At 38.1% G+C, this 24,717-nt stretch overlaps 1 protein-coding gene across 3 annotated transcripts in view; it reads right to left on the minus strand.

Moving 5' to 3' along the window:
• The window catches only part of L3mbtl4 (L3MBTL histone methyl-lysine binding protein 4), a 469,587-nt gene that overhangs the window by 359,281 nt on the left and 85,589 nt on the right, over nucleotides 1-24,717 (minus strand). The window contains exons 1-2 of one of the 3 annotated variants that reach the window (XM_074070309.1): nucleotides 18,236-18,317; nucleotides 17,388-17,490 (exon numbers count right to left, since the gene is read on the minus strand). In XM_074070309.1, coding sequence (XP_073926410.1) covers nucleotides 17,388-17,459 — 72 coding nt within the window. In that variant the 5' untranslated portion in view covers nucleotides 17,460-17,490; nucleotides 18,236-18,317. Of the gene's footprint in view, nucleotides 1-17,387; nucleotides 17,491-18,235; nucleotides 18,318-24,717 lie in introns of those variants that run through there. The other 2 variants (XM_074070308.1, XM_074070310.1) reach the window with 2 other exon arrangements.

The following is a 24,717-nucleotide window of genomic DNA, read 5'->3' on the forward strand; positions in this document are numbered from 1 at the left end:
CAAGACATCAGAGCCTCTCCCAAAGTCAAGATACAGCAACCACTTACTGCAACTCTTCAAGTGAAGTAAAGTGGACGACTGAGCAAACATGGAGACCACAGCTTTTTTACTTTTCCCTATCTATTTCCCTTTCTTTTTTCTTTTGAAATACACAGAAGCAAGAAGCATCTTAAAAATGGCTATCCAGGGATGGCGGCTAGAGGGAGGAAGCAAAAAGCGTACCTCTTATAGTGAAATCTTGGAGAGACGGTGGAGACCACCTTGCAGGCAAAACCAGGGAGAAGAGGCAAAATTTTGACCCCTCCACACCTCCAGCTAGCACAGAGCATCTCCGCTTCACGTTAAACGGAGAAACCAGAAGGGCCCCTGGGCTGCCAGTCACCCGTGCCCAGACGGCTTAGGAAGACACAGACAAGGTGAGCTTAGCGGTACCACGGTACTCCGACAGACAACCCTGGGCCAGAGCAGCATAGACCCCTGGACAGACCGACCTCCACCCGGGGAAAAAAGAGAAACTGGGTAATAAGCAATAAGAATAAAGACACGTGGGGAAGAGGATGGGGTACCCTGAGTGCCAAAGATTGGGGGAAGGGAATCCTTCCTGGACTGTAAATAAACAAGCTGGGCCAGCAGGAGCAGGGACACGCGCCCAGCAACCAGGACCGGGAAAGCTTGTGAGAGTGATGGAGGGAGGAAAACTGCACAGGAGAGGGGGGAAGACCCACCTCCCACGTGAGCTGTAAACAAACATGCAGGCCTGAGAAAGTGGGTGCAGTGTCACCTTTCCCAGTGTGCTTGGAAAGGGGAAAGCTTCTAACAGCGGCTTGCGCACAGGAGAACTCTGAGTAAACAAAGCCTGCAGGGCCAGGTGAGTGTTAAGCTCACCCCTGAGATCTGCATAGATAGCCATTCACAGAAATATCTCCAGTATCTTTTTTTTCTCTCTCCCTACCTTTGATGAGACAACAACCGAACTACACCTGCATGCTGAAAAACTTATTGAAACTGTATTGCATTTGAACTTGGGACACACTGTGGGTTTTTTTTTGTGCGTGTGTGTGTAGTTTTGTTCTACGTTATGCGTCCCCTTTGATGAGACAACTACAGAACATCTGAGGCACCATCTCCAGGATTGGAGACTGAGAAGGACACCAAAATTATTAAGACTGAAACTTCATTGCATTTGAACTTGGAGGTATGTTTTTTTTTCTATTTTTCATTTTCTTTTATGTTATTCATATATATTTCTTTCATTTACTTATTTTTTATTTTTATTCTTATCTTTATTCTTTTTCTTTTTTATTTTGAATCCTCTCTCTGTCTAATCCCTGTTCAGCTTACTGTCAATTAGTACACTAACACTCCCTGTTTATACCTTTGAAACTTTTTTGTTTGATTCCTTGTTTTGTTTTCTCCTACTTGTCTGTGTATTTGCTTTTCCCTTTTCTTTAACTTTGTTGTTATTACAAGCTAGAAAATACTTAATTGGACACAGTACAGGGACAGTAACAACAGCAAAGACAATGATGGGAAGACAGAAAAAACAGGGAAACCAGTTTCCCCACAGCAAAAAATTAGTACAGGAACCAGAGGGAAATGAAGAAAACAGATACTCAGACACAGACTCCAACAAAATGAAGATAAACTATGCCAAAGGACCCAATGAAGCCCACAAGAATAATTTAAAGGAAGACATACTACAGGTATGCAATGAGAATTTTATAGAGATGATATTGGATAGGGTCAACCAAAATGTACAGGAGACACTCAAGAAATTCCAAGACAACAAAAATAGAGAATTTGAAAAAACAAAAGAAGAAATAAAGGAAACCATAGAGGCACTGTATAAACACTAAAGTGAAACAGGAAACATTATGAATAAACAGATAAATTAACTCATAACAAAAATAGACAACATTAAACAGGAAACCAGCCAGGATATAGAAAACCTCAGAAAAAAGAACGAAACAGAACTGCAAAACAAAACGGAAGGCAAATCCAGAAGAATAGAACAAACAGAAGACAGAATCTCAGAATTTAGATGAAATGGTAACCAAAGGAAAAACCAAAGAACTATAATTAAATAACTCAAGACCTGTGAAAAGAAAATGCAAGAACTCACCAACTCCATCAAAAGACCAAACTTCAGAATCATGGGCATCGAAGAAGGAGAAGGGGTGCAAGCGAAGGGAATGCGTAATCTATTGAACAAAATAACAATGGAAAATTTCCCAAACCTAGAGAAAAATATTCCCATACAGATGCAAGAAGCCTCCAGGACACCAAACAGACCAGATCAAAATAGAACTACCCCACGACATACCATCATTAAAACAACAAGTTCAGAAACTAAAGAAAGAATATTGAAGAATGTAAGAGAGAAAAAAAAGTAACATACAAAGGTAAACCCATCAAAATCACAGCAGACTTCTAAACAGAAACATTAAAAGCAAGAAGACGTGGGGTGAGGTCTTCTGGCAATGAATGAAAATAACTTCAACCCCAGGATACTCTACCCAGCAAAACTATCATTTAAAATAGATGGAGCAATAAAAGTCTTCCATGATAAGCAGAAACTAAAACAATATGTGACCACAAAGCCATCACTACAAAAGATTCTTCAAGGGATTCTGCACTCAGAAAGTGAAACACAACTTAACCATGAAAAGACAGGCAGCACCAAACCAGAGGAAAAGAAGAGCAAGACAGTAGAGAGTAACCTCAACTTAGGTACACACAATCAAATCTTCAAACAACTAAAACAACTAAATGACAGGTATCACCACATACCTATCAGTATTTACGCTTAATGTTAACAGACTTAATTCACCCATCAAAAGGCACCACTTGATGAAATGGATTAAAAAGGAAGACCCAACAATTTGTTGTTTACAGGAGACCTATCTCACTGACAGAAATAGCATAGGCTTAGGATGAAAGGCTGGAAGAAGATTTACCAAGCCAATGGCCCCCGAAAACAGGCAGGAGTAGCAATACTTATCTCTGACAAAGTACACTTCAAACCTACATTGATCAAACGAGATAAAGAAGGACATTCCATACTAATAAAAGGTGAAATAGGCCAAAAGGAAATAATGATCATCAACCTGTATGAACCCAATGTCATCGCACCCAATTTCATCAAACATACCCTGAAAGACCTAAAAGCATATATAAACACCAACACAGTGGATGTGGGAGACTTTAACACCCCATTATCATCAATACATAGATCATCCAAACAAAAATTCAATAAAGAAATCCACGATCTAAAATGTACAATAGATCAAATAGACCTACTTGATGTCTACAGAACATTTCATCCAACTTCTACACAATATACATTCTTCATAGCAGCCCATGGAACCGTCTCCAAAATAGATCATATCCTAGGGCACAAAGCGAGCCTCAGCAAATATAAGAAAATGGAAATTATGCCGTGCATAGTATCTGATCACAATGCAGTAAAATTGAAACTCAACAACAAAAGTAAAGACAAAAAACTTGCAAACAGCTGGAAACTAAATAACTCATTACTTAATGAAGAATGGATCATCGATGAAATAAAAGAAGAAATTAAAAGATTCCTGGAAGTCAATGAAAATGAAAACACAACCTACCAGAACCTATGGAACACAGCAAAGGCAGTCCTGAGAGGAAAGTTTATAGGCATGAGTGCATATCTTAAAAAGACTGAAAGATCCCAAATCAATGACCTAATGATACATCTCAAACTCCTAGAAAAACAAGAACAAGCAAATCCCAAAACAAATAGAAGGAGAGAAATAATAAAAATAAGAGCTGAAATCAACGAAATAGAAACTGAAAAAACCATACAAAGAATTAATGAAACAAAAAGTTGGTTCTTTGAAAAAATAAACAAGATCGATAGACCCCCTGGCAAACCTGACTAAAATGAGGAGAGAAAAAACCCAAATTAGTAGAATCAGGAATGCAAAAGGGACATAACAACAAACACCATGGAAGTCCAGGAAATCATCAGAGACTACTTTGAGACCTATATTCAAATAAATTTAAAAATCTTAAAGAAATGGACAGATTTCTAGACACATATGACCATCCAAAACTGAACCAAGAGGAAATTAATCACCTGAATAGACCTATAACACAAAATGAAATTGAAGCAGCAATCAAGAGTCTCCCCAAAAACAAAAGCCCAGGACCTGATGGATTCTCTGCTGAATTCTATCAGACCTTTAAAGAAGAACTGATACCAACCCTCCTTAAACTGTTCCACGAAATAGAAAGGGAAGGAAAACTGCCAAACACATTTTATGAAGCCAGTAGTACACTTATCCCAAAACCAGGCAAAGACACCTCCAAAAAGGAGAACTATAGGCCAATCTCCTTCATGAATATTGACGCAAAAATCCTCAACAAAATAATGGCAAACCGAATTCAACAACACATCAAAAAGATTATTCACCACGACCAAGTAGGCTTCATCCCAGGGATGCAGGGGTGGTTCAACATACGAAAATCAATAAACGTAATAAACCACATTAAATGAAGCAAAGACAAAAACCACCTGATCATCTCAATAGATGCAGAAAAAGCCTTTGATAAGATCCAACATCATTTCATGATAAAAGCTCTAAGGAAACTAGGAATAGAAGGAAAGTACCTCAACATTATAAAAGCTATATATGACAAACCTATAGCCAGCATTATACTTAACGGAGGAAAACTGAAACCATTCCCTCTAAAATCAGGAACCAGACAAGGATGCCCACTATCTCCACTCCTATTCAACATAGTCCTGGAATTCCTAGCCAGAGCAATTAGGCAAGAAGAAGGAATAAAAGGAATACAAATAGGTAAAGAAAATGTCAAAATATCCCTATTTGCAGACGACATGATCCTATACCTTAAAGACCCAAAAAACTCTACTCAGAAGCTTCTAGACATCATCATTAGCTACAGCAAGGTAGCAGGATATAAAATCAACCAAGAAAAATCAATGAACCAATAAACAAATGGGCAAGTGAACTAAACAGAACTTTCTCAAAAGAAGAAATTCAAATGTCCACAAAACACATGAAAAAATGCTCACCATCTCTAGCAATAAAGGAAATGCAAATTAAAACCACGCTAAGATTCCACCTCACCCCTGTTAGAATAGCCATCATTAGCAACACCACCAACAAAAGGTGTTGGGGGGGATGCGGGGAAAAACGAACCCTCTTACACTGTTGGTGGGAATGTAAACTAGTACAACCACTCTGGAAAAAAATTTGGAGGCTACTTAAAAAGCTAAACATTGATCTACCATTTGATCCAGCAATACCACTCTTGGGGATATACCCAAAAGACTATGACACAGGTTACTCCAGAGGCACCTGCACACCCATGTTTATTGCGGCACTATTCACAATAGCCAAGTTATGGAAACAGCCAAGATGCCCCACCACTGACGAATGGGTTAAGAAAGTGTGGTATCTATACACAATGGAATTTTATGCAGCCATGAAGAAGAACGAAATGTTATCATTTGCTGGTAAATGGATGGAATTGGAGAACATCATTCTGAGTGAGGTTAGCCTGGCCCAAAGGACCAAAAATCATATGTTCTCCCTCATATGTGGACATTAGATCAAGGGTAAACACAACAAGGGGATTGGACTATGAGCACATGATAAAAGCGAGAGCACACAAGGGAGGGGTGAGGATAGGTAAGACACCTAAAACACTAGATAGCATTTGTTGCCCTCAAGGCAGAGTAACTAAAGCAGATACCTTAAAAGCAACTGAGGCCAATACGAGAAGGGGACCAGGAACTAGAGAAAAGGTTAGATCAAAAAGAATTAACCTAGAAGGTAACACACACGCACAGGATATTAATGTGAGTCCACTCCCTATATAGCTATTCTTATCTCAACCAGCAAAAACACTTGTTCCTTCCTATTATTGCTTATATTCTCTCTTCAACAAAATTAGAGATAAAGGCAAAATAGTTTCTGCCAGGTACTGAGGGGGTGGGGGAGAGAGGGAGGGAGCGGAGTGGGTGGTAAGGGAGGGGTGGGGGCAGGGGGGAGAAATGACCCAAGCCTTGTATGCACATATGAATAATAAAACAATAAAACAATAAATAAATAAATAAATAAAATGGTTATCCAGATCTGTCTTCTTTCTCTAATTTTGTGGCCATAACAATGTATGCCACCTAATAAAAACACATAATTATGGATTGAAAAATTGAGAAACAGTTTCCCAGTCTGGAAAACTTCCAAATAAAAGTTTCAGTAAGCTTTTAATCAATTTTTGGAAATATATGTATGGACTCTTTTCATTAGTTTCTACGAAAAAAAATTGTCAACAGGGTAGATGAAAATTTAGCAGCTTATTTACACAAAAACCATTGCATAATTAGTGGCTGATGATGAAAAAATGAGTTCCACAATTAAGTCTCAAAATAATTTCTTCAGTTTATTACTATATATGTTTGGATGCATCTTTTTAGGCTATATGGGGAGAGACTGACTATCCCAATTTGCCCAGGCCTGGCCGGGTTACACCACTGAGACGTTAGGGAAACTTATCAACACTGGCAAACGGAAATGGGTGGTCACCCTAGCTAGGATAGCCACTAAAACAAAGCATAAAAAATGCTGCAGATAATGGTACTACAAAGCTTTCAAAAAAGAATTGGGCATATCAGTATTTCATGAAAGCCTACAAATTTTTAACTGTTAAAATAAATACATTTCATTTTATTTTTCTATTGTGATCGTTTTCTTTAGCCTGTAGCTTTAAAGAAAATGTATTTTGTCCAGTAATATACTATGTAATTTTCAAATAAATAATCCACATATATACAGATGTGTGATTAAAGTTTCTTTATTGATGGGTATTACGGTTTTGATCTTAAATGTACCCCAAAGGCCTTATGTTCAGGGCTTAGTCACCAGTCTGTGGTGTTACTGGAAGGTAGTAGAGCTTTTAGGAGGTAAAGCCTAGTGGAAGTAAGTTAGATCATTGGGGGTGTACCCTCTGAAGGGTACAGTGGAAACATGGCCCCTTTCTCTCCCCCTCCTCCTCTTCTTCCCTCTCTCCTAGCTTCCCAGCTACCATGAAGTAAGCAGGTTTGTTCCACCCGTTGGGATGTTCTGCCTTACACAGATCCAAAAGCAATGGAAACAATCAACCACAGACTGAAACCTCTCAAACCATGAACCACTAAAAACATTTCCTCCTTTTCAGTGTTTATCTCCAGAATTTGGTCACAGCAAAGGAAAGCTGACTAACACAATGGACTAAGTAAATGAATCAATTTGAAGAAGGCTATATCAGTTTGCAACTGATTATGTAATCATACATTATTGTGACAGATTCCTTGACCTGCTTTAGCATATAAATTATGCATATAACTTTCTATATGCATAACTGATTGTGCCACTAATTTGGGTTTTTTTAGTTCATATGATTCAAAGTATATAGAGACATGGCTACCAATAATATTTGACAGTATTTTCTGTGTGTGTATATGTACATGTATATACACACAATATAATTTTACAGTGACAATTTTTTCACCTGCCCTCCCCCAAAGTCATTTCATAATATTCTCATCTAGTAATCACTACAATTAGTTTACGTATGTCCTTTCAGTTTTCATTATAAAAATTCAAGAGACATGGATATATTTTCTTACTTTCTCGCTCTTGTACACAAAAGGAAGCACATCATAACACTGTTTTCTACTTCTCTGCTTACTTAATAAACACCTCAGAGCTCCTTCACTATCAGGTAAGTTTACGTGATAGTGTTCTCATTCACTTTCCATAGCTGCAAAGTATTACAATGAGTGGATATGGCATGACTTATTTACATGGCACCTCATATACAGATATTCAGGTTGATGCCAACCTCTTTTGTTTGTTTGTTTGTTTTAATCACACAAAACTGTAAAGTGACTTCGCAAAGCGGCACTGCAGGGCACTGTCCTCTCATTGCTAGCTGCTGTCAAATTAAGTCCTCGCCAGCTGTCCCGCTTCATGGACCTTAACACTGATTGGTGCTGTTTTCCAATAGTTGTGACAACAGAGGATGTTACCAAATTTGGGGGCTTTTGAAAAAAGACAGGTAAAAACTGAGATCTCACTACAGTTGTCATTCACATTTGCCTCATTATAAAGCGGTTGAAGATCACATTATATATTTAAAGATCATTTGTGTTTCCTTTTTTGTAAAATGCTCTCTTTACCTTGGTCCACTTTTCTGTTGGAATAATTGCCCATCTTTTGGTCTAGTTAAATTAGAAAGATTAGTCTTTCATCCGTGGTATAATATACATTACTTACTTTTCCCAGGTTTCCTATTCTCTTTTCATTTTGCTTATAGCACTTTTTTAATATGTAGAGTTTTTGCTGTCTGATTTAAGAAATGAAATTATCAAGCTTTACTTTAATGGCTTATATATTTAAGTAGAAGCTAGAAAAGCATTCTCTAGTCCCAGATTACAAAAACCTTCCCCTTTTCTTATGACTACTCTTATGGTTCATTTTTACACCTACATCTTTGATATATGATTTGTGCCAGGTCAGTATGTGAAGTAAAGACACAATACTTTTGCCCAGGTAGCTACTTCCTTGTCCGTCATTAATATCCTACTTTTCCACACCAGGATAAGATGTATACATTACATACTAAACTCCACGTAAATTTGATCCTATTTCTGGCTTTCTAGTCTGTTTGTTTAGTCTGTCTATCTACTCATGTGTCAGTACCACACTGTTTTGGTTACTGCAATTTTATGTTTTAATATGCTTCCTAGGCTACCTAGTATTTTTCATGGAATAAAGATAGTTTTGTTCCTATACAAATTTTAGAGTCGGACAACCAAAGTTCAAATCTCAACTCCACCCATTACTACCTGCGTGATGCTGGACAAGTAATTTATTTAGCCTGTGTGTGCCTAGTTTCCTAATCTATGACTTAGAGAAAATCATAACTTTTTTATAGGACTGATTTGAGGATTAGAGAAGCATGGATAAAGTCCTTAGTATAGCATATGACACATGGTAGACTCCCAATTACTGGTAGCTACCACAGTTATTTTGCCATATTTCAAACTGCTAAGAATGCACCCATGAACTTAATAAAAGTTAATACCCTTCTCATTTTTTACAACTCAAGAAGCATATCTTACACAAACACAATCTCTCACAAAAGAAGCATTTTGAGGGGAGAATATAAAATCTTAAAACACTGAGTCAATTACCTACTTAGAAAACATTAACTTTCTACATGGTGGGAACTACTGTGGGCTTTAAGGGGACAAATAAACCACAACATCTGGTGTCTATGCCCTGACTCCCCAGTTTGTCAGGGGCCCACTGCACTGAATGGCTGGTGACAGAATGAAGGAATGGGATTCCTTGGCTGTGACAATGATGTGCCACTGCACCCTGTAATCCCTGCCCACTTGGGATTCACCTTTGATTTCTCTACCCTCACTACTGCCACCATGAGGTCCCTGTTCCTGTCACCCCAAGGCAGGCCACTCTCAGTCTCCCCAACAAAATCATCAGTAGGTCTATATCTCCTCCACCAAGTTCCCATGTGCAGATCCATGTCCTAATGCACAGCATCATCTTGATGGGAACAAGTTCCTCAAACTCCATCATCACAGTGAGCTCATTTTATATGCTAGAGTCTCCTGTTCACAGCTCAAAGTCCCTTGACTCAGAATGCAGATTCCTGCACCAATGTCTCTGCCACCTTGCGACAGGCAAAGTTGTATGATGATCCCAGTGAGCTCTCCTGTTGAGTGCGGTGGAACCAGTGATATGACTGGATCTTAGGGCAGAGGAGATAAGAGAGCCACTCCAAACTGCACAGCAATGTGACTCTATCTTAGCTTATGGAGCCAGAGATTCTTCCACTGGCCTTGAGGACATGGGAAGAAATAATGAGGTCCGTCAGGGAAAAACGGTAGCTTCTAGCTGCTGAGAATGGCCTTTTCTTAACAGCCAACGAGAAAGCAGCAGCCTCAGACCTAGGAGCCAAATGAAGATGCTGACTTAAACGCAGGGACTCAGCCTTGCCGTCATCAAACCCAAACAAGCCATGTGTTAATATGTGAATAAGTTATATTAGAGAAATATACAATAATAATAATAAAGGAGTGTTTTTAAGCTGCTATGTTTGTGACAATTTATTATGTAACAACAGAAAACTTCCACTGTCCTACTTTTCCTTTAGGATTCTACCAGGAAGTTTTCTGTGATCCCCCTCCAGCTTCTCCGTCCAGATTAAGATGGAGAACCCTGTGAGGACTGGAAACACACCACAAGAACACACTATTGGCCCTCACACTTTACTATAATCATCTGTTTCATTCACCTCTCCTGCTTCAATGAGTTGACCGAAAGCAGACAATGTCTCAACTATCTTTCATCCTCAAAACATAGCTTGGCACCTAGTCTACCTCAACAAATATTTGCTGAATGAAGACATGAAGGCAAGACTCAAGAAGAGTACTTTCCTGCCTGGAAGACTCTGTATCCAAAGTTATGGTAGACATTTTTGTGCAATTAATAAAGCATCATGATAAAATATACTGTAAGCCAGTGACTCTTGTACTTCATCATGCACTCAATCACCTGGAGATCATGCTAAAATACAGATCTTGACTCAGCTCTGGGGTAGGACTAAGATTATGGAATCCCACCAAGCTCCCTCCAGCTCCACCACCATTGCCAGAAGTATATGGACACTCTGAGCAGCAAAGTTTACCCTTTTGCCAGTGCAGAGTGTGGGAGTGGAGACAGCAGAAATCCAATGCTTTTTATTCTTATTCTATTGTACGTGAGGTGAACTCCTGAATCAGGGCTAATTTTCTATGGTAACTAACTCTTTACACCATTTTCATCCTTCTTTATTCAGTCAAATACTGAGAAATTTGTATTAATTCAAAACAACACAACTTTCTTCTATGGCAAAAATGAAATAGTAATAAATTAACTGTTTGTAAGAGTTAACTGTGTTCACACAACAGCTACTGAAGCTCTTTCATAATCCCAAGGAGCTCCTGACATTACCTCTCAAATGGGAAATAAGCTACCCAAGTTCTCTGTGTCCATATGTTCTTAGGGAGATCAAGATTATGGATGTGTTGACACATACATGCACACACAAAAATGATAATTTTTAATATCAGAATTAATTTACACTTTTCTTGCAACATATTGACTTTATTATTAAACAATACTGCAAATAACAAACTATTTAACATCGTATGACCAACCATGTGAAATGTGGGGCCAGGTGACCTAAGGTAAAATCCCTAGCCCACTATAAAGAGCTATTTAAGTCTAAACAAATGATTTCTGCCCACTGGCCTTATATTTTAACAAGAATTGGACTAAATGTTTTCCAAATATTCTCTGTTTCCTTTTGGGCTAATTATTGGGCTAATTATTTCATAAAGTCAATAAATCTATAGTGCTACCAATGATAGAGAATGAATTTAAAAAGACAAAAGCAAAAATAAGCACTCTACATTATCCTGCCAAAAAGAAGACTTAAAGAAATCAGCATGACTTGAAAAAAATAAAACCATTACTGTGATTTTCCAGGTCTCAAACTTTAGTTCTAAAAACTGAAAATGCTTTACAGAAAAAAAAAAATGTTCCAAAGAAAAAGGTGATAATGGTTGAAGGAACGTAAAATAAATCTTTGCTGTGGTACATTTCCACAAACCAATTTAAAAACCATCATTTTAGAAAGGAGGATTAGGAGGTGGGAAAAGAACCCAAAAGGCTGGATGTGCTGTTCCCTTCTGATGACACTGGACACGTGTGCTTCCAAGAGAAGTTGCAGTAATGTTTTCTAATTAATCACTGTTCGTGTGCATTTGAATTTCAATCAAAGAAGCAAAACAATGGATTTTCAGCTACTGATGTGCCTATGATGCACCTCTCACTTTTTCCCCTGGCAGAAAAAAGTCTCTGGAACACTGGAAGAGTTCTAAGACCCTGCTGGCCTTACTCCAAAGGAACCTGACACCTGTTCTGAGGACAAAACATGGCTTCATGAAACCTAAGAAACACTGTAATCCTGTTGAATAATCCCAGAACCAAATCACTAATTTTTATCTGTTGGTTCAAGTCTACTTTTTCAAACTTTTTTGTTCTGATTCAATGTGGAATATTAACTGAAAATAAATGAAATTACCTTTCAGATAAAAAGGCATGAATTTGTGAGATGTTTTTCCCCATTGCCCTATTGAAATTTGGATGTCATCCGAGAGAATAAAATGCTTCAATTTTGTTCAAATACTTGCAAATATAGCTAACATCTCTGAATGACTCTCTATAGGACTTACTAAGGCATATAAAAAAAAATACAAAGGGTAACAAAACTACACTGGCCTTTCTTTCAAATCTACACCACCTTTCTGTAGCTCCTCCATCTATAAATAACACAACTGGCTGTTGCAAAATGATACCAGTCTCATACACAGTACTGAAATGATATAGAACTAAGTACTATTGAATAATAAGAAACTAAAATAATCTTACCCTAAACAGTTTCTCTCTATCTATGTAAGGATGTTACAAAAGCAATTTCACTATACTCCGTCAAAGCTGAGATCAACCATGGCTCCTTGCTGTCATTCATTCAAGACCAATGGCCCCTGTATCAAATAGAGTTTCCTCTGCTGTGTCATCAAGACACACTAAGAGCGACCACCCAGATCTAACCCAGTCATCTTAACAGTTGTGCACCAAACCTTAGACTTACTGAAGTGGAAAGAGCCTCAAGGATCTTCTCCTCTAAGACTCTTGTTCTACCAAGAAACTGAGCCCAGCCTGGCAAAGTGATATGTCCTTAGTCACAGAGCTAATAATAAGCAGCAGAGCCAGAGACTAAAATCTAAATATTCTGACCCCAGCCACATGGTCATGCTACCACGCTGCCAAAACAACACCTGCTGCAATCAGACAAGTCATTAAAATCCAGCCACACATCACACATATCGTGTTCACTTCCAACTTCACACCTTTGCCCAAGCTGCCTTTATGGTCCAGACAATCACCAATCTGACCCCTCAACTTTCTAGTATCTCAAGGTTAAAAAACACCTAGGTGTTAACATGTGAATAAGTTATATTATCTCAGGGCCAAAATAGATTTCAATGTCACTTGTTACAACAAAGTAAAAAAGCACTACCAAGGGCTCCTAGATATATGCCTCATCCCTCAAGGTCAGACTCCAGGCCCCAGTGACTGAACCTTTCTCTGAAAGATGACAATACTTTTGAAAACCAATGTGCTCTGTAGTTACTTAGTTGTACTGCATTACTCTACAAAGTGAGTTTTCTTTTATTCAACAAGATTTGAAAATCTTTAGAGACTAAAAAATGTGTCACATTGTTTCTACCTCCCAAAGTTCACAACTCAATATTTAAATATAGATTTGCTGATTTTAAGAGGTTCAGAGGGAGAAGAATAGGAACTAACATTTACTCAGTATCAAATATTTTATATAAACAATTAGAGGCTCAATATTTTATTCTTATACGGTTTCTACTTGTGAAACTTGCATTTTTATGTGGGAAATTTGAAACTTTACAGACTGCATATTGTTTAAGGGTTCTGTGCCCAGAACACCCACATATACACCAAACATCTATAAAATCACTTTGGAAAAAAATGCTTAGTCTCCCCAATTACCATGTGCCCACACTATTCTAGACAAGTCTAGAGGTGGTAGGTGGCAAAAGCTAGCAAAGGGCACCCAAAATGACACTGACCTTTGTGTTGGATAATGTGAAAAGATATAGTAAGCCAAGGAATCTCAAAGGAGCAGAGAAATTCAAACTCTTTAACTCTGTAGTAGCACTATGGAGACCAGCACCAGAAACACAAGCTCACCCTCCCAGGAGAATCAAGCAAGTGAAGATACAAGACAGGTAATATAACCAAAGGAAAAGAGACACCATGTCAGATACTGCCAAGAAGATTTGGATGACCTCTCTAGACCATGATGTTAAAATACTGATCAAAATTTTAAATGCACATACTTTTAATATGTACATTTAGCAAGATTTTTATCTATGAATCAACTGCCAAAGTATTTATAATCAAAAAGATACATGAGTAAGCACACTGGTTGTAACATAGTGTGTAACAGAAAGAAAAACTTCAATGTTTACATTATAGCACTGTTAAATAAACTGTGGTACACTCACAGAATGAATACTATGCACCATTAGAAAGAATAGCAATCCCTGAATCTCCAAGACATATATGATAATTACAAAACCAAGGTACACAACAAATAGAATATAAGTCCATTTGAGATGCATGTATGTACATGTGACACATGTATATATGTATATAAAGAACATTGGGTTTTATCTTTGTTTTGCTTCTTACAGACACACAGAAAACTATGAACAATAGTCACACCTTTAGGAAAATATTTGGGGAGTTACAGTATGTGAGAGGGGGTATGCTGGAAAATTTCAGTCTTATTTTAATACCTGTCAATACTGTTTGATTTCTAATCATATGCCTATATATTGAAAAGTAAACATGAGTCATTTTTAACTTCCATAACTTCCATATAAAAAGACATAGAAAACATTAATCCAGGAGGATATTCATTGACAGCATTATTGGGAGACCAAGATGTGAAATCACTGTCTAAGGGCAGATGGTTACATACTGTGTGTCTGCTTCACGCTTTATGAACTTAATTTGCCAATGAGGTTTTACCTGGTGGACATGAAATGCCATCTACAAAATCAGAAGACTAATACATAAAAATTTTTATTGATATTTCAAGGAAATCTAGCAAAATCCAAGCACAGATGTAAACTAGCTAACTGTATTAAATTGTTAGAGACCCAACTAATGACAACTGACATGACAACTGGCATGACAACTGACATGCCAACTGGCGAAAAAAACTGACAGCGTAATGTGGAATTCACTTTAATGAGCAACCTTTTAAATTATCCAATGTGGGTATCTATTAAAATAATGGCATGTTCCACACATCTCGAAACTTAAATATAGCCTTTTGAAAAACCACTTTCTTACTGTTAATCAAAGAAATCCATTTTCATGAAGAACCATTAAACACCATGAACACCACTTAATAGATACATTCAGAAATCAGCCATGTGAGGCCCCATGCTAAACCCATACCTATGTCAATGTAAAGCAGTTCACAAATGGGAAAATCCCCATGTGAAGTAGAAATAGTGATAAATATATCAGAATTAAGTTAGAAACTGAATTGGCTTTAAAAGAAAATTGGGATATTGCTTATGCAGAAGACACAGAAGGTTAAATTTTAAAGCTGCAGAGTAAGATGACTGAGTACCAAGAATAAATATTGATTCTATCAGCTCTTCAAAACAACACTCAGGCTAAGAATGGTAGCTTACAGCTGTAATCCCAGCTACTTGGGAGGCAGAGATAGGAGGATCGCAGTTTTGAGGCAAGTCCTGGCAAAAATGTAATGAGACTCTATCTCAAAGAACCAGCCAGTCATGGTGGTACACATCTGTAATTCCAGCTTCACCAGAGACAGAGGTTAGAAGATCACAGTCTGAGGCCAACCTGGAGAAAAGCATGAGATCAGCTGAGAAATCACTAAAACAAAAATGGCGGGGACATGACTCAAGTGGTAGAAGTCTGAGTTCAAAGCCCCAGTACAAGGGTTGGGGGAGTGGGGAAGAGAGAGAAATGATACTCATAACAAAGAAGAAATTATGTTTAAATGGGAGAAGGAAGCCTCAAATTTTAAACTTCTTAACTTTAAGAAGAATGCAGTAGCAAATACTGATTAACTTTACAGGATCATTAGCAGGTCAGACACTTCTAGCTATTTTCCTAGGACACATTCTCAAACATTGCAGACATAGAATTGTTAAAATTCTGTCAAAATCTTTAGTTTAAAATATTGCTAGCCTTCACCCCCAGAGCACTTGATTCAGTAGCTCTCCACTGGAGTTAAGAAATCAGTACTTCTAACACGCTCCCCAGGGGATCCTGTTGCTGATGATCTGAGGACAATATCTGCAGAACCATGACCCAGGAAAAACTGAGTCCATCAAATCCAGAGTTTGCACATACTTTGTGTTCACAAGGCATGACACAACAAACCAAAGATGCTAAGAAGAGTAATCCGAACACATCCTCAGACAGGTACACATCTGCCCAAGACTGGCCAAGGCACCCTCTCAACAGCGAACTCTTTGCCAGGGTACTAACACTCCTGGAACTTCTAAAAGTACAACCAACCTGCACCCAAGGAATTACGCCCCACTTCCCAGAAAGGCTGATCCCAAGGACATGACTCTGGAGCTTTACATCAATCTGTATTTAACATCTTGAAACCAAACTCACACCAGACCACTGCTTGAGATGTCTCACTTAATGCCTGGGGTTCATCACACAACACTGAACCACAAAATGCCAAGTATAATGTATAAATGTACAACCACAAACAACATGAAGAACCTGAAACCCATACCCTAATAAATGAGGGTATGTCAAGGGAAACAGCACAGGTGTGATAAACACTGTATCTTCTAGGTGACTACTTGTTGCTGTGAAAGTATTTTTAGGTGTGATTAACACTGAAATCAGTAGACTTTGAGAAAAGCAGGTTACTCTACATGATATGGTGGGTCTCATTCGATCAGTTCAAGGCCTTAAGAAAAACAGTGAGGTTCCTGAAAAAGAAGGAAATACTTCTCCAGACTGACCTGGGACTCAAGTCTGCAACATCAACTCTTTCCTGGGCATCTAGCCTGCTCTAAACATTTCAGACTTGTTGGTCCCCTTGACTTTGTCAATCAATTCCTTGATATAATTCTCTAGATAGACAGGAAAAAAGACAGAAAGATAGACAGACAGCTGGAGATTGTGTTGGTTCTGTTTCCCTGGAGAACCCTAATACAAAACTCTGTATTTCCCAATCACCATTCCTTTTCTTTTTTTTTAATAATTTTTTCATTGTTGTGCTGGAAGTATATTATGACACTTACAAAAGTTCTTACAATATATCAAATAAATCATACTTGAATCCACACCCCTCCACACAAATGTTTGTTATGATAAATATGCTTAACCGGACTTAAGTATTAAACAATATATACATATATAAACATTACATGGTACCCCAGTAGTTTTTATGCTTTATGTATCAGTTAAAAACAGATTAAAGATTACATTCTAAAACATACCAGAATTTAATGACACTTATATTCTCTAACAGTACGGGCAAAACTCAACCCTAAGCAAGCAGGTAGGGGTGACTAAAAACTGCCATCAGTTATGGTCTACTGTGAATGTCGACAGTGCTTATGAACTGGGGGAGTCGTCTAGGGGCTGGCATCTTACCAAGTATCCATCCTGACTCAGGTGCTCTTTGGTATCCATGCTTAGCTTCCTCTTCCTGTTGGGCTGTTTCATTGCCACGCCAGCACTCCTTAATAGCGTTTTTCTGCAAAACAATTACATAGGAAAAGTTAGGGGGTGGGGAGTGTTCTTCCCCATCAGAATTAAAGAAGCAAATCAAAAGCGTGCTTCTGTGGTTGGTTAAGATTTGCATGTATCCCTCAAGGGTTCAGCACTGAAAGCTTAGTCACCTGTGTGGCAATGTGAGCAATGGTGGGATCTTTAAAAAGCAGAGCCTGTGGAATGGGGTCATTGGAGGCACTGCCTTGGAAAGGAATTAACAGCTCTCATGGGACCCCAGGTACGTCTCAAGAAAGGAGTTGTTACAAGAGAACAGCCTGACACTCCTTGGGCACACTGGCTTCCTGTCCTGCTACGTAAACTCTCGCCAACATATGCACTCCCACCATTATGATGCTACCTGTCATGAAGTCCTAAACCAGAGCCAAGCTGATACTTATACCACACACCTTCAGAACTGTGGGCTAAATAAACCTTTGTTTAAAATAAGTTCCCAGATTCAGGTATTTCATTATAGTAACAGAAAAAATAACTAATATATATGCTTCCCCTTATACTTCTTATAACTGGTGGTTGATAAAAATTTCACTATTGGTTTTAAAACCACTTAAATAATAAAATAATAGGAAAAGAGATGAGTTGCATAGTCATCTAGAATTTACATCACAAAGAAAATAAGTTATTATTATTTGTAGTCGTATCTGTGATAAAATATTTATTTTTTTTGCTGAGGTGACCCAGCCATCCCTTTGACCAGCCTCTGTACTCACACAGTCTGACTGCCCACGAGTGTCAAGGCAAAGGGATTATTTGTAAAAACTCTTAGTCATGCAAGGCATAGTACAGCAATCTGAAACAAAAACATAAGAAAAAAAATTTACCAATCCAATTTATTATGACTGTTCTTTAGTGTATTAATAGGATGCTCAACCTTCTTCAAAAAGTGATTTAGAATGAGATATTTATAGAGTCAGGCAACCATTTTTAGAGAACCACATATGAGTACCACTGGAACTATAACTCAAAAAGCCATTCACTTTGAAAAAATTTAACAACTGACACACAGTTGTTTTTAAAACTTTTTATTAGCCCTAAATCATCTATAGTCCCCATTGCTTTAGAATCACATATCCAAACTCTTCATTGTTATATCCACCTAAACAATAACCCTCCAAACAGTATTAATGTAACATTCTCACAACTGAGCTCAGCATTTCCCCATCTCAGTCTCCGAGATCTCCTCTCTCTTTGTATTTGCACTGATGACTGGCTCCTACTTGCCCATAGCTGCCCTTTCAGTTGTTCAGACTGGACACTGTCCAACAGCACTGGGCCAAGGGACAAGTGGAAGCTGAAATCCACCTGCACTCTATATATACTGTTCCCCCTGCTTCAGGGTTGTACCAGAAGAAAATGTCTTTTTCTAATTCAAACAATTACTTCTTTGGGGCTATGGCAGCTCTGACTTTGCCTGAGCAAGTGACCAGGAATTAGTATCATTTCATCCTTTATATCAAGCCCCCACATACCATCACCAGTTTGGATGATTTTAAATCAACTAAACATTTTTTGCATTTATCTTCTTCCTCTACTACAAACTCTAACCACTCCAATTTTATGTTCCATTTACTACAAAGGTCTCACAGTTCTTTGCAACACAACATGCCTGCTCCTTTTCAGCCCCATATTTTGCTGACCTTAGCTTCTGAATCTTTCCTGATTCCCTGAACATCTGTTATCTACTTACTCAGACTTCATGAGTCAACTAAGGAGACACCAATTCCCTCAGAAAAACTTTTCTTGCCGACCTCTTACTCCCAATAAGCCATGGGTATCTACAACCTGTAGTCCTTCTGCATGCGTGTGACATAATATTTAGCACTGCATGTTATGTTTATATTAGCAGATATGTCTTCCCTTATGCGACAATAAGCATCCTAATCACAAAGACTGCGAGTTATTGATCCTTATTTTCCATTATTTAAATTGTACCTGGCCCACAGCAGACTCTCAATGACTGTTTTTTGGCCATCAGTGCTTGATCATGCCTTACTCCTTCTAGAATGCTGTATGCCTATAGTGAGCAGGTTCAACTCCTGTCTTTTCTTCCTTAACTTGCAAAAAACAAAAAATAAAACACCAATTACTCATATCTATTTGCTTCTAGTAAGATAATATTTACGTTCTTAAGACAGGCACTTACCTACCGAATTCAATAACACTATGCTTTGTAGGATGTAAATACAATTTACCATGCCTAGCTCCAAGTAATATTGTGAATATCTATGCAAATGAACAGCTTAGACTTGGAGCCTTTAACAAAGTGACACAGCACCAGGCACAAGCCTTGCTTGCCTTTCACAATGAACAGCAGCTGTGGAGAGACAAACAGAAATCATCTACTGCTGATGCTCCCCTCACCGTCCAGGGGCTCAGCCTTGTGAATCCCTGGTCATCAGCTCAATAACCCCAGTTTACTTCAAACAACAAGGAAGCCTAAATTTATATTATTGTGTATCAAGGACAGAGTGAGTTTCTATACCAAGGAATAATTTCAAAATATAACGTGGTAACAAGCTAATCCCATTTAGAGTTAGAAATGATAAAGCAAACATTCGAAAGGTCCCTAACAATCCACATAACATTTGCTGCCAAACGGAAGAATCAAATACAAAATGCCATGAAATATGCTACATGGGAGATGAATGATACATACAAAGGTGACAGGTAATTGAGAGAGTGACACACAGAAAGACATACTTACAGAGAAGTTTTGTATCATCTCTTAGATGCTAATCCTTAGAACATACTCTAATCGACACAATAGGACACTTACACAGAAACCTAACTTGATGTCCCTGGCACAATGCCAAAACACATGGCTTATTCTGATTGTCCATGGTGCATGGCCCACTCCCATAGGCCCCAAATGTCACATCAACTGTGTGCCTTCTTGCTGAGTTTTAAAGCAACATAAAGTTCTTAGAGTCAAGAAAGAGACATGCTAAATTATAAACATAGTATGCAGAGGAAGAAAAGGTAAATGTTGACTGGGCTGAGCTATACCAGGTGGGCTTTGACCTTGTGAAAAAACTCACGCACTAGCTGTAATAGACAAGGGGATTTTAATTAGAAAATCATCTTTAAAAAGACTTCATAATGTTAAAAACAAGACAGGTAAATTATTTGTATTTCTGTAGAAAGTTTGAGACAGTGTAATTTTTCAAGTGAATAATCTTCATCAATTTGATTTCCCTTCACACATAGAATTCTCAGTTTGCACACTGCTAAACATTTGTCTTCCTGCCCCTTCCAGTTAAGAAGACAAATTCAATTTTTACATAAAAGGCATCTGGGCATTTTCATTTCTTCAGATGAAGGGAGGCTATAAATAACAAGAAACAATTTGCTGTCTACAAACAGGTACTATTTAGTAATTCTTTTACAAACATTTACTGATCACCTGTTAGCACCCACATTGTCACATGTACTTTGTGGACGATAAGGATGCTTGACCAAACATCTTAGAGAGGTAAGTGCTGACCACCCTGGGTAGCCCAGGATAGCTCTGGCCTCTGCCTTCTATGTGTAAGTGTTAACACCACTGCCTTTCACTCCCCAAAATGTCCCAGTTAAAATGACAAATTATATACCACTGTGTGAATAAGAAACACACACAAATAACAAGAAATCTACTGCACACCAGTAAACCACTATGAAGTGAGATGGATATTCCCAGGAGGCAAAGCATGTCCAGCAACATGCACATGCAGGAAGACTTCAGCTCCCCTTGTGATATTGCATAGAACTGCAAATGAATTTAACATCAGAATATTGAATGGAAATGTCTGATTTTTGCACTGATTTCTCCTACTTCAAAATGCTGCCAGGCTAAAGTATATTCATCCAGTTGATATTCTATGTTAGTGAGGCAAAGTGGCTTAAAGAAATGGACAGATTTCTAGATACATATGATCATCCAAAACTAAACCAAGAGGAAATTAATCACCTGAATAGATCTATAACACAAAATGAAACTGAAGCAGCAATCAAGAATCTCCCCAAAAAGAAAAGTTCAGGACCTGATAGATTCTCTGCTGAATTCTATCAGACCTTTAAGGAAGAATTGATACCAACCCTCCTTAAACTGTTCCACAAAATAGAAAGGGAAGGAAAACACATATTATGAAGCCAGTATTACACTTACCCAAAACCAGGCAAAGACACCTCCAAAAAGGAGAACTATAGGCCAATCTCCTTAATGAACATTCATGCAAAAATCCTCAACAAAATAATGGCAAACCGAATTCAACAACACATCAAAAAGATTATTCACCACAAACAAGTAAGCTTCAACCCAGGGATGCAGGGGTGGTTCAACATATGAAAATCAATAAACGTAATAAACCACATTAACAAAAGCAAAGACAAAAACCACTTGATCATCTCAATAGATGCAGAAAAAACCACTGACATTCATTAAAGAGATTGAAAAATCTACCGTGAAATTTATATGGAAACACCGGAAGCCACGAATAGCCAAGGCAATACTCAAAAGAACAATGATGGAGGTATCACGAACCTGACTTCAAACTATATTACAAAGCAATAACGATAAAAACAGTATGGTACTGACACAAAAACAGACATGAAGACCAGTGGAACAGAATAGAGGACCCAGATATGAAGCCACACAACTATAACCTACTTGTCTTTGACAAAGGAGCTAAAAATACACGATGGAGAAATAACAGCCTCTTCAACAAAAACTGCTGGGAAAACTGGTTAGCAGTCTGCAAAAAACTGAAACTAGGTCCATGTATATCACCCTATACCAATATTAACTCAAAATGGATCAAGGATCTTAATATCAGACCACAAACTCTAAAGTTGATACAGGAAAGAGTAGGAAATACTCTGGAATTAATAGGTATAGGTAAGAACTTTCTCAACGAAACCCCAGCAGCACAGCAACTAAGAGTTAGATAAACGGGACCTCATAAAACTAAAACGCTTGTGTTCATCAAAAGAAATGGTCTCTAAACTGAAGAGAACACCCACAGAGTGGGAGAAAATATTTGCCAGCTATACATCAGACAAAGGACTGATAACCAGAATATACAGGGAACCTAAAAAACTAAATTCTCCCAAAACTAATGAACCAATAAAGAAACAGTCAAGTGAACTAAACAGAACTTTCTCAAACAAAGAAATTCAGATGGCCAACACATGAAAAAATGCCCACCATCTCTAACAATAAAGGAAATGCCAATTAAAACCACACTAAGATTCCACCTCACCCGTTAGAATATTCATCATTAGCAACACCACCAACAAAAGGTGTTGGTGAAGATGTGGGAAAAAAGGAACCCTCTTACACTGCTGGTGGGAATGTAAACTAGTACAACCACTCTGGAAAAAAATTTGGAGGCTACTTAAAAAGCTAAACATTGATCTACCATATGATCCAGCAATACCACTCTTGGGGATATACCCAAAAGACTGTGACACAGGTTACTCCAGAGGCACCTGCACATCCATGTTTATTGCAGCACTATTCACAATAGCCAAGTTATGGAAACAGCCAAGATGCCCCACCACTGACGAATGGATTAAGAAAATGTGGTATCTATACACAACAGAATTTTATGCAGCCATGAAGAAGAACGAAATGTTATCATTTGCTGGTAAATGGATGGAATTGGAGAACATCATTCTGAGTGAGGTTAGCCTGGCCCAAAAGACCAAAAACCGTATGTTCTCCCTCATATGTGGACATTAGATCAAGGGTAAACACAACAAGGGGATTGGACTATGAGCACATGATAAAAGCGAGAGCACACAAGGGAGGGGTGAGGATAGGTAAGACACCTAAAAAACTAGATAGCATTTGTTGCCCTCAACGCAGAGAAACTAAAGCAGATACCTTAAAGCAACTGAGGCCAACAGGAGAAGGGGACCAGGAACTAGAGAAAAGGTGAGATCAAAAAGAATTAACCTAGAAGGTAACACACAGGCACAGGAAATCAATGTGAGTCAACTCCCTGTATAGCTATCCTTATCTCAACCAGCAAAAACCCTTGTTCCTTCCTATTATTGCTTATACTCTCCCTTCAACAAAATTAGAGATAAGGGCAAAATTTTTCTGCAGGGTATTGAGGGGGTGGGGGGGAGAGGGAGGGGGTGGGGTGGGTGGTAAGGGAGGGGGTCGGGGGAGGGGGGAGAAATGATCCAGTATTGTATGCACATATGAATAAAAAAAATAAAATAAAATAACAAGCCTGTCATATGAGAAAAAAAGAAAGAGCATTCAAATTACTAAAAATTAGGAAGAAAAGAGGTGGAATTAGGACTCACCAATATAGAAATTTTTTTGAAAAATTTTAAAATTAAAACTTTAATTACTACATCTACCTCTTTACTTGTTGAGTTATATTCAGACTTTCCCCTTTTTTGAGAGAGAGATGATGCACTGTATAGCCCAGACTGACCTCAAACTTACAAGCATCCTGCCACCACCTTGCAGGTCTTAAGATTACAGGTGTGTATCACCACACCTGGCCCATACTTCCTGTTTGTTCTTGAAGCAGTGACAGTCGTTTCTGTCCTCATAGACATTTGTCCATTTCACTTATCCAATCTAATTTTTGGCATATACTTCTCATAGTCCAGTAGCTCCCCCTTATCCTTGGGGGATACATGCCAAGATCCACAGTGGAGAAAAGCCCAGGCCCTATTCTCCACAAACTTTTCTAAAGATAGAAGAGGAAGGAACACTTACAACCCATTCGTTCAATCTACTATTAACCTGAACTATTAACAAAATAGTTAATAGTTAATAATCTACTATTAACCAAAACAAGAAAACGCACACCAATTATCATTTACAAATAAAGACTCTAAAAACCTCAACCAAACACTAGAAAAGTAAATCTGGCAACACATAAAAGGTTATTACCATTAACTGGAATGCAAGGTTAGTTTAATCCTTGAAAATCAATTCAAATGATACAGCTTATTAAGAGCATAATGGACAAAACCGTATGTTGTATCAACAGGCAGAGAAAAAGCTTTGGAAAAGTAACTTTTTATGAAAAACACAGAACCATAATAGTAACTGAAGGAAATTTCCTAGACCTGATTTAAAAATACAAATTTATGAAACACCCTCAACTACAATCATACTAAATGGTAGAAAACTGAAAACTTCACCCCAAAGGTCACATCAAGACAAGGTTGTCATGCCAATAAT

This window comes from Castor canadensis, chromosome 4 (assembly GCF_047511655.1).
Source record: "Castor canadensis chromosome 4, mCasCan1.hap1v2, whole genome shotgun sequence".
NCBI lineage: Eukaryota > Metazoa > Chordata > Mammalia > Rodentia > Castoridae > Castor > Castor canadensis.